This window comes from Thalassophryne amazonica, unplaced genomic scaffold (assembly GCF_902500255.1).
Source record: "Thalassophryne amazonica unplaced genomic scaffold, fThaAma1.1, whole genome shotgun sequence".
Classification (NCBI taxonomy): Eukaryota; Metazoa; Chordata; class Actinopteri; order Batrachoidiformes; family Batrachoididae; genus Thalassophryne; species Thalassophryne amazonica.
In genome coordinates, this window is record NW_022986278.1 from 174,642 (window position 1) to 187,377 (window position 12,736).

General features: G+C 46.8%; 1 protein-coding gene across 1 annotated transcript in view; it reads right to left on the reverse strand.

The window, feature by feature from the left end:
* Window positions 1–2,307: 2,307 nt before the first annotated feature.
* LOC117505956 (cGMP-dependent protein kinase 1-like) overlaps window positions 2,308–12,736 on the reverse strand; it is a gene marked incomplete at its 5' end in the record, with an annotated part of 94,350 nt that continues 83,921 nt past the window's right edge. Inside the window, 4 exons of the mRNA XM_034165496.1 lie at window positions 2,308–2,739; window positions 2,813–2,879; window positions 2,959–3,021; window positions 3,105–3,227. Coding sequence (XP_034021387.1) covers window positions 2,641–2,739; window positions 2,813–2,879; window positions 2,959–3,021; window positions 3,105–3,227 — 352 coding nt within the window. The remainder of the gene's footprint in view (window positions 2,740–2,812; window positions 2,880–2,958; window positions 3,022–3,104; window positions 3,228–12,736) is intronic.

The following is a 12,736-nucleotide window of genomic DNA, read 5'->3' on the forward strand; positions in this document are numbered from 1 at the left end:
CAGGGGGTCTCAGTGTGTCGGAAACAGGGGGCCATCTATGTGTTGGGAGCAGGGTTCATCAGTATGTCAGGAGCAGATGGGCCATAAGTGCATTTGGAAAAGGGAGTTGTCAGTGATTCAGGAGAAGGGGGATGTCAGAGCATCAGGAACAGGGGTCCATTAGTTCTTCCGAGAGCAGGGGGCCATCAGTGAGTCAGGAGTAGGGGGCCATCAGTGCATCGGGACCAGGAGGTCATGAGTGTGTCAGGAGGAGGGGCTATCAGTATGTTGGGTGCATCGGGACCAAGGGGTTGTCAGTGATTCGGGAGAAGGGAGACATAAGAGCATCAGGAACAGGGGGCCTTTAGTCCTTGTGAGAGCAGGGTGCCATCACTGTGTCGGGAGCAGGGGGACATCAGAACATCATGAACAGAGGGCCATTATGGTAAATGGACTGCATTTATATAACGCTTTTCCATCTGCATCAGATGCTCAAAGCACTTTACAAATAATGCCTCACATTCACAGTGATGTCAGGGTGGTGCCATACAAGGCGCTCACTACACATTGGGAGCAAGAAGGGGATTAAGGACCTTTCCCAAGGGCTCTTAGTGATTTCCCGGGCAGGCTGAAATTTGAACCAAGGATCCTCTGGTCTCAAGTCCAAGGCTTACGCCCCTTTCACACCGGGGCTGCTCCCATTTACTTCCTGTGGCATCACGAAGACGAATTTCTGCGTAAGGTGCACGCAGCAGGGGGCAGAGAGGAGGTGAGAACGCAGTCTGCAGGTTCTCTGCACAGAGAAGTCAGAGTGCACAGTTTGGCTGCAGCCAGACTGTGCACTCTGACTTCTCTTCTAGTTTATATTTGTTCTTGTGCTGAGCTGCAGGTCTGCGCTCTGAGTTCTGTTGTAGTTTATCTTTCCTAATTTGTTCACACACGAGATGCGTGTGCGAACAAACCGTCCGTGAGCAAATGTGGAGATGTCTGGAGTTATAGTTAATGTGGATATGTCCTGTCTCTGGCAATCAGTCTGTGAGCAGGACTTATGTCCTTTTTTGTCCTTTTTTTAACTGTGATGAGAGATTTTGAGGGGAGAGCGAGGAACTAACTGCCTGCAGCCAGACAGTTTTTTTTTTCTTTCAATTGTTCACATGTGCGCGCGTGAACGAATCGTCTGTGAGTGGACTGGAGATGTCCGGACTTTTTACTGGATGCCTCTGGCAATCAGTCTGTGAGCAGGACTTTTATGGATTTTATTTAAACACGTTTGTGAGAGAAGAAGCTGCTTCACAGAGCCTCTCTTCACCAGACAGCTCCACACAGAGAGGAGCAGCAGCTGCAATCAGCATTTTTTTTCCCTGTGGTCTTTTTTTAAGCGTGTAGTTTTTACTGCATTGAGTACACGGTATAAAAATAATCCTGTGTGATTTATACTTCGGGTACAATGGAGCACAGCAGGAATCATAAATTGTCGTCGGGCAATGTTGTATTGTGAGTGTTTGGCTTCCAGTCATGCTGAGTACCGTCCTGTTGCTCTGACTTGCGCTGAAACCACTTAATTCTGCATCGAACAGAGGACACAAAAAAAATTAAACGTTTAATTTTTGTTTGCACCCCTCGCGCTGTTGTGGCGCCGAGCTGCATCGTCTTGGCACTAGCTTGCTTCCACGTGGCGTCATCAGTACGATGCATGACACAACTGGGAGCAACTGGATGCAGCGCCAGTGTGAAAGGGGCTTTAACCACTAGACCATCTCCTCCCCTCCCCAGGGGAGTCGTTACTTCCGAGAGCAGGGGCCATCTCAGTGTTGGGAGCAGGGGGCAGTCAAAGCATCGGGACCGGGGGGTCATCAGTGTGTCGGTAGCAGGGGGTAATCAGTATGTGGGGAGCAGGGGGCCGTCAGTGCATCGGACCAGTGGGCCATCAGTGTGTCGGTAGCAGGGGGTCATCAGTATGTGGGGAGCAGGAGGCTGTCAGTGCATCGGACCAGTGGGCCGTCAGTGTGTCGGTAGCAGGGGGTCATCAGTATGTGGGGAACAGGGGGCTGTCAGTGTGTGGGGAACAGAGGGTCATCTTTGTGTCAGGAGCAGGGAGTCTTCAGTATGTCGGAAGCAGGGGTACATGTCTGTGTTGGGAGCAGGTAGTTATCAGAGTGTTGGGAGAAGGGGGCCATCTCACAAATGATAACTTTATCAGATGGAAACAAACACTTGCATTGTGCTTGTGAAAGACAGGGGATGCTTAGAAGTGAGAGATCTGAGAGACTTTAGTAAATGTGGTTTATTAACAGAAAGTGACCTGTCAAAGCAACATTTAACCATATAAATGTCCTTAGTTCTCAAATATTAACTAAGAGAGGACTTAAACAAAAAATAGACATCAGGATACAAAACCTAGTATAGTCTCTGTAATACTGAACTGTTAATCAGGCAAACAAATAATTAATCCAGGATTAAGAGGCTTAGCTGGAGACACAAAAGTCATGGGAAGTGTTTATATTACTTTGCAGTTATTATTCAGATGCAAGAAACTCAGGACCTTCTAATAAACCACTATGACATCTACATGAACAAATCAGAAGAATTAATAAAATGTTGTAGCTCTCTCTAAAATGGGATCATGTTCATTGTGTCAGTACATCTCTGTTCTCCATCCTGCTAAAACTCAAGGTCCCATCCAGACAATTCATCAGGAGGAGGGTCATCAGTGTCTTCTGGAAAAGAGTCAAAATTGCTGTTGTCCAGTGGTCCTTCCACCTGAAAGAACAAACCAGGATGATGTCAGTCATTTATGAAGCAGAGAAAGTTGAATGGACCAAATGATACCCACTGCAGGTGTGAAAGGAGACTCCATGGATCCCTGATGGAGGCCCTCCCAGTTGAACCCTTCAAACCATCTGCAATGGACAGGAATGTATTAACATAAGAATTACCATTATTAACATGGAAATCTTCTAATCATCATTATGGCCTGACTTGTGTTTCTGGATGTCTTTCACTCCATTTTTCTGATTGCCCAGCCTCTCTGAAGGATTGTCTCTGAGTGACACACAAACAGGTATTACAGAGAGGTCACCAGGATTATCTAATGCTACTCTTTACAAGTCAACCATTCAGACCACCTGCAGAGGCGTTTGATGAGGTTACCAGCGCTCTTGGTAATCTTCTTGGGAAATTCAACCATATCGATGCCTCTCAGAATGATGTTGTAGGTCATCATGGGATCTGCTCCTGAAAATGGAGGACTGGACAGAGAGAAGAGTTGGAAGCACATCCATTGCTGTTTCAATCAAATACTGTCCTGAATGTGACCTGCAGTATGTGTTATCCTACAACCCCAATTCCAATGAAGTTGGGACGTTGTGTAAAATGTAAATAAAAACAGAATACAATGATTTGCAAATCCTCTTCAACCTATATTCAATTGAATACACCACAAAGACAAGATATTTAATGTTCAAACTGATAAACTTTATTGTTTTTGTGCAAATATTTTCTCATTTTGAAATGGATGCATACAACACATTTCAAAAAAGCTGGGGCAGTGGTATGTTTACCACTGTGTTACATCACCTTTCCTTCTAACAACACTCAATAAGCATTTGGGAACTGAGGACACTAATTGTGAGTATCATGGCTGGCTGTAAAAGGAGCATCCCCAAAAGGCTCAACCATTCACAAGCGGCTTATCGGAACTGTGCCCACCACTGGCCAGCATGGTCCCATGTGTATCCCTCCTCCCACCCAACATCTCTCAAGTTTAGGATGTCTAGATCACACCAATAACTGGTAACAGTAAAAATACTAGGACTCACTATGACATATGACCACTTTTATTGACCTACCCTAGCCAAAAGAAAATGTCCGAACTCAGCCACACGGGATGTGCAGCCAGCACATTCTGAGTGCCGGTCCCAAGCCCGGATAAATGAGGAGGGTTGCTTCAGGAAGGGCATCCGGCGTAAAACAAGCCAACCCAACTATGCAGACTAAGAATTGAATTTCCATACCGGATCGGTCGAGGCCCGGGTTGACAACGTTCGCCACCGGTGCTGTTACCCAATGGGGTGCTGGTGGAAACTGGGCTACTGCTGGGCGAAGACGACGAAGAAGAGGAGGAGAACATTTCCACAAACAGCGAGAGAAGAAGAAAACTGGAAGGGTGGAAATGAGAGTGGGGACCTTGAATGTTGGTAGTATGACTCGTAAAGGAGAGCTGGCTGATATGATGGAGAGGAGAAAGGTAGACATATTGTGTGTGCAAGAGACCAAGTGGAGGCTTCCAGTTTTGCTGCTCATGGAGTAAGACGCGTGTGACTCGAGCTCCCACAATAACCTTTACTTCTTGACCCATTACCTATCACTTTAAGCCTATTTACATGAGTTGTGCCCCTCTGCTCTGTTGTGGAAGTGTAGTGTTGGAAAATGCCTCCGAAACTGACTAAAGTTGGTGAAAAGACGGATGGAGACGGTACTATCAACAAAGTGGACTTGTTAGCCGCGCTAGCTGAAAACAAAAATGCGCTCTTAGCGGAGCTGAATGCCTCTATCGACAAACTCCATCGGAAGCTAGACGGGTTTCAAGACTCTCTCAACAATCACGATGTGCGGCTGTTATCATTGGAGGAAGGGGCAGTGGCTGTGGATCACCGTTTGGATAAGCTGGAAACCTCCTGTGCTAAGCTACGAGATGCTAATGAGAAGCTACGTGCTAAAGTTGTGGATTTGGAAGGACGGAGCAGGAGGTCTAATATTAGAATCATTGGTCTGGATGAGGACATTGAAGGGCCACAACCTAGCATCTTCTTTGCCGAAATGCTTCAGAAAGTTTTTGGCCCAAATGTTTTCCCATCTCCACCAGAAATAGATCGTGCTCACCGCGGACCGGGCCCTAAGCCGGGGCCTGGTGGTAGGCTGCGCCATGTTATCCTTTGTTTTCACCGCTTTAAAAACAAGGAGAAGGTGATTCGTGAGGCTCGCAGCAAGAAGCAGTTTGACTACGAGGGACACACTTTTAGACTGTACAAGGATTGTTCCCCTGAGGTCGTCAGTCAGCGGAGGGAGTACAAGACTGTTATGTCATCCCTGTATCGCATGGGGCTGAGACCAACTCTACTCTACCCGGCGAAGCTCCGTATTACTCAAGCGGACGGTAAACGTACGTGGTTCGGCTCGGTTGCAGAGGCAGAGAAGTACATGGAGGGGGCTATCAGTTCGTCATAATCTATCTCTCAGTACTTTGTCTTAAAAGAAATGTGCATGGTCGGGCCAGGTCAAAGCTTGCTTTGCTGCTGGTCAGCTACAGTAACTTTCTTATATATGCAACTTGGCCCTGTCTACTCATACCATACTTACAACAAGGTAACTTTTTTAATTTGAGATATTTCTATTTTCCATAAGGCTTACTGAAGCTATTTTTCTTTATTTTATATATATATATATATATATATATATATATATATATATATATATATATATATATATATATATATATATATATATATTTCTTACAGTTCAGGGGGTCTTCTTTACTTTTATTTACTTTATGTGGGATGTGGGTGTTAGAGTAAGTTATAGCAGAATGTTAGATTTTTCTGGAAGGCGTATGCTAGTTAGGTTAGGTGTGCTGTTCGTTCATTTAACAGCTAGGTCCACCACTGGGGGTTTGGGGGGTTTTGAGGGTTTTTTTGAGCTGTCACCAAGGGAGATTATCTGCTTTCTCTTGTTAATAACTATTCTATTCTGTTTGATTATTAAACTTGTACTGAACATGCCACCTTTTTTTTAATTACCTGATGAGTAATTTAAATATTATCAGCTGGAATGTCAAGGGCTTAAACCACCCAATTAAACGCAAGAAGGTCATGACCCATCTCAAGCAATTAAAAGCTAATATGAGGTCTGTTAGAAAAGTATCCAACCTTTTAATTTTTTTCAGAAACCATATGGATTTGAATCACGTGTGATTGCATCAGCCAAGCTTGAACCTTTGTGCGCATGCATGAGTTTTTTCACGCCTGTCGGTTGCGTCATTCGTCTGTGAGCAGGCTTTGTGTGAGCAGTAGTCCACCCCTCTCGTCAGATTTTTATTGCGAATAAAATGACTGAACGATTTGGAGCTTTGCTGCATCAATTTTTTCCAGAAACTGTGAGAGACCTCCAGGTGGACACCATTCGGAAAATTCAGATGGCTTTCAGGGCCGATTTTATGGGGATTACACAGATTAAGGAGTGCTCCAGCCGGTTTAAAGACCGCCCACAGCGTCTGAGAGCACGGCGCACTCTGAGCGCCGATCGACAGGCTGAAACAACCAGATCATTTCCAGCGTGAAGGCTTTGTTGATCCGGGACATCGTCTGACTTACACAACAATGGCAGAAGACGTGGACATCAGTACTTTTTCGGCACATTCCACTGTTACAGGAGTTTTTTTCATGGAAAGAGGAGCGGAGGGAAGCGCCACTGTGCCGCTCATGGCGCGGCACAAAACCACCTCCGTGTTGGTCTCACAGGACGGCTTTCAAGATGGCTTTTCAGTCGTGTGACTATCCGAGAAATTGTGCATGAGCTGGACATGCCCCAACATGTCCTGTGAGGCTTCATCACGGCGTTGCTTTGTGCCATGCGGCTCCACTGCGATGCGCAGAATTCCTCCGCATGTCTGTCTCATTGTGCCGAAAAAGTGCTGATATCCACGTCTTCCGCAATTCCTGTGGAAGTCAGACGACGTCCCAGATCAACAGAGCGTCCAGTTTGTAAATGAACAGCACATTGCACTGTTACAGGAGTTTTTGTCATGGAAAGAGGAGCGGAGGAATGCGCCACCATGCCGCTCATGGCGCGGCACAAAACCACCTCCGTGTTGGTCTGCATGGGGCAAAGCAACGCCGTGATGAAGCCTCACAGGACATGTCCAGCTCATGCACAATTTCTCGGATAGTCACACGACTGAAAAGCCGTCTGAAAGTCGTCCTGTGAGACCAACACGGAGGTGGTTTTGTGCCGCGCCATGAGCGGCACGGTGGCACATTCCTCCGCTCCTCTTTCCATGAAAAAACTCCTGTAACAGTAGAATGTGCCGAAAAAGTACTGATGTCCATGTCTTCTGCCATTGTTGTGTAAGTCAGAAGACGTCCCGGATCAACAAAGCCTTCACGTTGGAAATGATCTGGTTGTTTTGGTACTGTTTTGAGAAAACTAATGAAAATTAAAATTAAAAATATTTAAACACAAGAGACCAAGTGGAAGGGACGTAAGAGCAGGAGCATCAGCGGTGTGTACAAGTTGGTGTACCATGGTGAGGACAGGAAGAGAAATGGTGTTGGGTCATTTTAAAGGAAGAGTACGTTAAAAGTGTGTTGGAGGTTAAGTGAGTGTCTGACAGGGTGATAAGTCTGAAGTTGGAAATTGAAGGGGTGATGATAAATATCATCAGTGCATATGCCCCACAGGTAGGTTGTGAGATGAAGGAGAAAGAAGATTTCTGGAGTGTGTTAGATGAGGTGGTGGAGAGTGTGCCCAAGCATGAAAGAGTGGTGATAGGAGCGGACTTCATTGGGCATGTTGGTGAAGGGAACAGAGGTGATGAGGAAGTAATGGGTAGATATGGTATCAAGGATAGGAATGGGGAAGGACAGATGATAGCTGATTTTGCAAAAAGGATGGAAATGGCTGTGGTGAATACCTACCTATGTTACCCTGTGCTCCTCCAAAGGGAGGAGCACAGGGTAACATATAAGAGTGGAGGAAGGTGCACACAGGTGAACTAAATTCTTCATAGGAGATGCAAGCTAAAAGAAATCAGAGACTATAAGGTGGTGGCAGGAGAGAGTGTCGTTAGACAGCATAGGATGGTTGTTTGTAGGATGACTTTAGAGGTAAAGAAGAAGAGAGTGAGAGCTCAACAAAGGATCAGATGGTGGAAGCTGAAGGAGGAAGACTATGAAATTGCAATTGGCATGCTGACAGACTGTGAAATTTAGCGAGCAGGTGAGAGAAGCACTGGTTGGAGGGGAAGCAATTTTGGACAACTGGAAAAGTACTGCAGATGTGGTGAGGGAGACAGCTAGGACAGTACTAGGTATGACATCTGGACAATGGAAGGAAGACAAGGAGAATTGGTGGTGGAATGAAGAGGTGCAGGAAAGCATAAGGAGAAAGAGGTTGGAAAAAAAGTTTTGGGATAGTCTGAGACATGAAGAAAGTAGACAGGAGTACAAGGAGACGCGGCATAAGGCAAAAAGAGAAGTGGCAAAAGCGAAGGAAAAGGCATATTGCGAGCTGTACAAGAAGTTGAATAGTAAGGAAGGAGAAAAGGACTTGCACCGATTGGCCAGACAAAGGGACAGAGCTGGAAAGGATGTGCAACAGGTTAGGGTGGTAAAAGATGCACATGGTAATGTGCTGACAAGTGATGAGTGTGTGCTGAGAAGGTGGAGGGAATATTTTTGAAGAGCTGATGAATAAAGAAAATGAACGAGAGAAAAGGCTGGATGATGTGGTGAGAGTAAGTCAGGAAGTACAAGAGATTAGTAAGGAAGAAGTGAGGACTGCTATGAAGAGGATGAAGAGTGGAAAGGCAGTTGGTCCAGATGACATTCCAGTGGAGGCATGGAAATGTCTAGGAAAGATGGCAGTGGAGTTTCTAACCAGATTGTTTAATAAAATCTTGGAAAGTGAGAGGATGCCTGAGGAGTGGAGATGAAGTGTGCTGGTTCCTATTTTCAAGAATAAGGGTGATGTGCAGAGCTGCAGTAACTACAGAGGCATAAAGCTGATCAGCCACAGAGCACTACAGAGGCAATGTTTGCTCTGAGAATACTGTTGGAGAAGTATAGAGAAGGACAGAAAGTTACATTGTGTGTTAGTGGACTTAGAAAAAGCTTATGATAGGGTGCCAAGAGAAGAGCTGTGGTATTGTATGAGGAAGTCTGGAGTGGCAGAGAAGTATGTTAGGGTAGTGCAGGACATGTACAAGAATAGTGTGACAGCGGTGAGAAGCGCAGTCGGAATGACAGACTCATTCAAGGTGGAGGTGGGATTACACCAAGGATCAGCTCTGAGTCCTTTCTTGTATGCAGTGGTGATGGACAGGTTGACGGATGAGATCAGACAGGAGTCCCCATGGACTATGATGTTTGCAGATGACATTGTGATCTGCAGTGAGAGTAGAGAGCAAGTTAAGTCTAGTCTGGAGAGGTGGAGATATGCTTTGGAGAGAAGGGGAATGAAAGTCAGTAGAAGCAAGACTGAGTACATGTGTGTGAACAGAAGGGAGCCCAGTGGAATAGTGCAGTTACAAGGAGTAAGTGGTGAAAGTAGATGAGTTTAAATATTTGGGGTCATTCAAAGTAATGGAGAATGTGGTAAAGAGATGAAGAAGAGAGAGCAGGCAGGGTGGAGTGACTGGAGAAAGGTGGCAGGAGTGATTTGTGACCGAAGAATATCAGCAAGACTGAAGGGGAAAGTTCACTCATCTCGGCCGCTAGTACTCGTGATCTCGTTCTTTCGGTCATGAGCCAAATCTCATGACCATAGGTGAGGATCAGAACATAGATCGATCTGTAAATCGAGAGCTTTGCCCCCCTACTCAGCTCTCTCTTCACCACGACGGTCCGATACAGCGACCGCATCACTGCAGATGCTACGCCGATCCGTCTATCGATATCACGCTCCATCCGTCCCTCACTCATGAACAAGACCCTGAGATAATTAAACTCCTCCACTTGAGGCAAGGACACTCCACCGACCTGAAGAGGGCAAAGCACCTTTTTCCGGTCGAGAACCATGGCCTCGGATATGGAGGTGCTGATTTTCATCCCGGACGCTTCACACTCGGCTGCAAACCGCCCCAGTGCACGCTGAAGGTCCTGATTTGATGAAGCCAACAGAACCACATCGTCCGCAAACAGCAGAGACGAGATTCTGTGGTTCCCAAACCAGACCCCCTCTACACCCCAGCTGCGCCTAGAAATTCTGTCCATAAAAATAATGAACAGAACCGGTGACAAAGGGCAGCCCTGGCGGAGGCCAACGTGCACTGGAAACAGGTTTGACTTACTACCGGCAATGCGAACCAAGCTCCTGCTGCGGTCGTACAGGGACCGGATAGCCCTTAGCAAAGGACCCCGGACGCTGTACTCCCGGAGCACTCCCCACAGGGTGCGCCGAGGAACACGGTCGAATGCCTTCTCCAGATCCACAAAACACATGTGGACTGGTTGGGCAAACTCCCATGAACCCTCGAGCACCCGATGGAGCGTGTAGAGCTGGTCCAGTGTGCCGCGACCAGGACGAAACCCACACTGCTCCTCCTGAATTCGAGGTTTGACCATCGGTCGAATTCTCCTCTCCAGTACTCTGGAATAGACCTTACCGGGGAGGCTGAGGAGTGTGATCCCCCTATAGTTGTAACACACCCTCCGGTCCCCCTTCTTAAACAGAGGGACCACCACCCCAGTCTGCCAATCCAGAGGCACTGTCCCCGATCACCACGCGATGTTGCAGAGGCGTGTCAGCCAAGACAGCCCCACAACATCCAGAGACTTAAGGTACTCAGGACGGATTTCATCCACCCCAGGAGCCTTGCCACCGTGGAGCTTTGTAACCACCTCGGTGACTTCAGCCTGGGTAATGGATGAGTCCGCCCCCGAGTCCCCAGTCTCTGCTTCCTCTTCAGAAGACGTGATGATGGGATTGAGGAGATCCTCGAAGTACTCCTTCCACCACCCGACAACATCCCCAGTCAGGGTCAACAGCTCCCCACCCGCACCGTAAACAGTGCTGGTGGAGAGCTGCTTCCGCCTCCTGAGGCGTCGGACGGTTTGCCAGAATCTCTTTGAGGCCGACCGATAGTCCTCCTCCATAGCCTCCCCGAACTCCTCCCAGACCCAAGTTTTTGCCTCTGTGACCGCACGGGCTGCGGCACGCTTGGCCTGCTGGTACCTGTCAGCTGCCACTGGGGTCCCACCTACCAACAAAGATAAGTCACTCGGGAGGAGTTGAGCCGCTGCTCCTCCACGTCGAAAGGAGTCAGTTGAGGTGGCTCGGGCATCTTTTCCGGATGCCCCCTGGACGCCTTGCTGGAGAGGTGTTCCGGGCACGTCCCGCTGGGAGGAGGCCCCGGGGAAGACCCAGGACACGCTGGAGGGACTACATCTCTTGGCTGGCTTGGGAACGCCTTGGGGTTCCCCCGGAGGAGCTGGAGGAGGTGTGTGTGGATCGGGAGGTCTGAGCGGCTTTGCTTGAGCTGCTGCCCCCGCGACCCGACTCCGGATAAAGCGGAAGAAAATGGATGGATGGATGGATAGTACTGAGACCAGCTATGTTGTACGGTTTAGACAGGAGGCGGACCTGAAGGTGGCAGAGCTGAAGATGTTGAGATTTTCTTTGGGAGTGACAAGAATGGACAAGATTAAGAATGAACATATCAGAGGGACAGCTCAGGTGGGACGGTTTGGAGAGGCGAGATTGAGATGGTTTGGACATGTGCAGAGGAGGAATCCAGGGCATATAGGGAGAAGGATGCTGAGGATGGAGCCAACAGGCAAGAGGAGAAGAGGGAGGCCAAAGAGGAGGTTTATGGATGTGCTGAGGGAGGACATGCAGGTGGTTGGTGTGACAGAGGAAGATACAGAGGATGGTGAGATGGAAACAATTGATCTGCTGTGGCGACCCCTAACGGGAACAGCCGAAAGACAAAGAATAAGAAGCCAAAAGAAAATGTCCAATTATAAAATCAAAGCAAAACACAGAAAGACAGACGCAACAAACCAAAATGCAGAAAGACAGACACATCAAAACAAAGGCAGAAAAACAGATGCATCAAACCAAAACAAAACGCAGAAAGACAGATGCAGCAAACCAAAATGCAGAAAGACAGACACATCAAAACAAAAGGCATAAAAACAGATGCATCAAACCAAAACAAAATGCAGAAAGACAGACGCATCAAACCAAAATAAAACGCAGAAAGACAGACACATCAAACCAAAATAGAATGCAGAAAGACAGACGCAGCAAACCAAAATGCAGAAAGACAGACGCATCAAACCAAAATGCAGAAAGACAGGCGCATCAAACCAAAATGTGACAAGACAGACACATCAAACCAAAATGCAGAAAGACAGACGCATCAAACCAAAATGCAGAAAGACAGACACATCAAAACAAAAGGTGGAAAGACAGACACGTCAATCCAAAATGCAGAAAGACAGACACATCAAACCAAAATGCAGAAAGAAAGACAGATGCATCAAAACAAAATGTGGAAAGATAGACACATCAAAACAAAAGGTGGAAAGACAGACACAACAAAGGAAAAGATGGAAAGACAGACGCATCACACCAAAATGCAGAAAGACAGACACATCAAAACAAAATGCACAAAGACAGATGCATCAAAACAAAATGCAGAAAGACAGACGCATCAAAACAAAATGCAGAAAGACAGACACATCAAAACAAAATGCAGAAAGACAGACGCATCAAACCAAAATGCAGAAAGACAGACTCATCAAACCAAAATAAAACGCAGAAAGACAGACACATCAAACCAAAATAAAATGCAGAAAGACAGATGCAGCAAACCAAAATGCAGAAAGACAGACACATCAAAACAAAAGGCAGAAAAACAGATGCATCAAACCAAAACAAAATGCAGAAAGACAGACACATCAAAACAAAAGGTGGAAAGACAGACACATCAAACCAAAATGCAGAAAGACAAATGCATCAAACCAAAATGCAGAAAGAC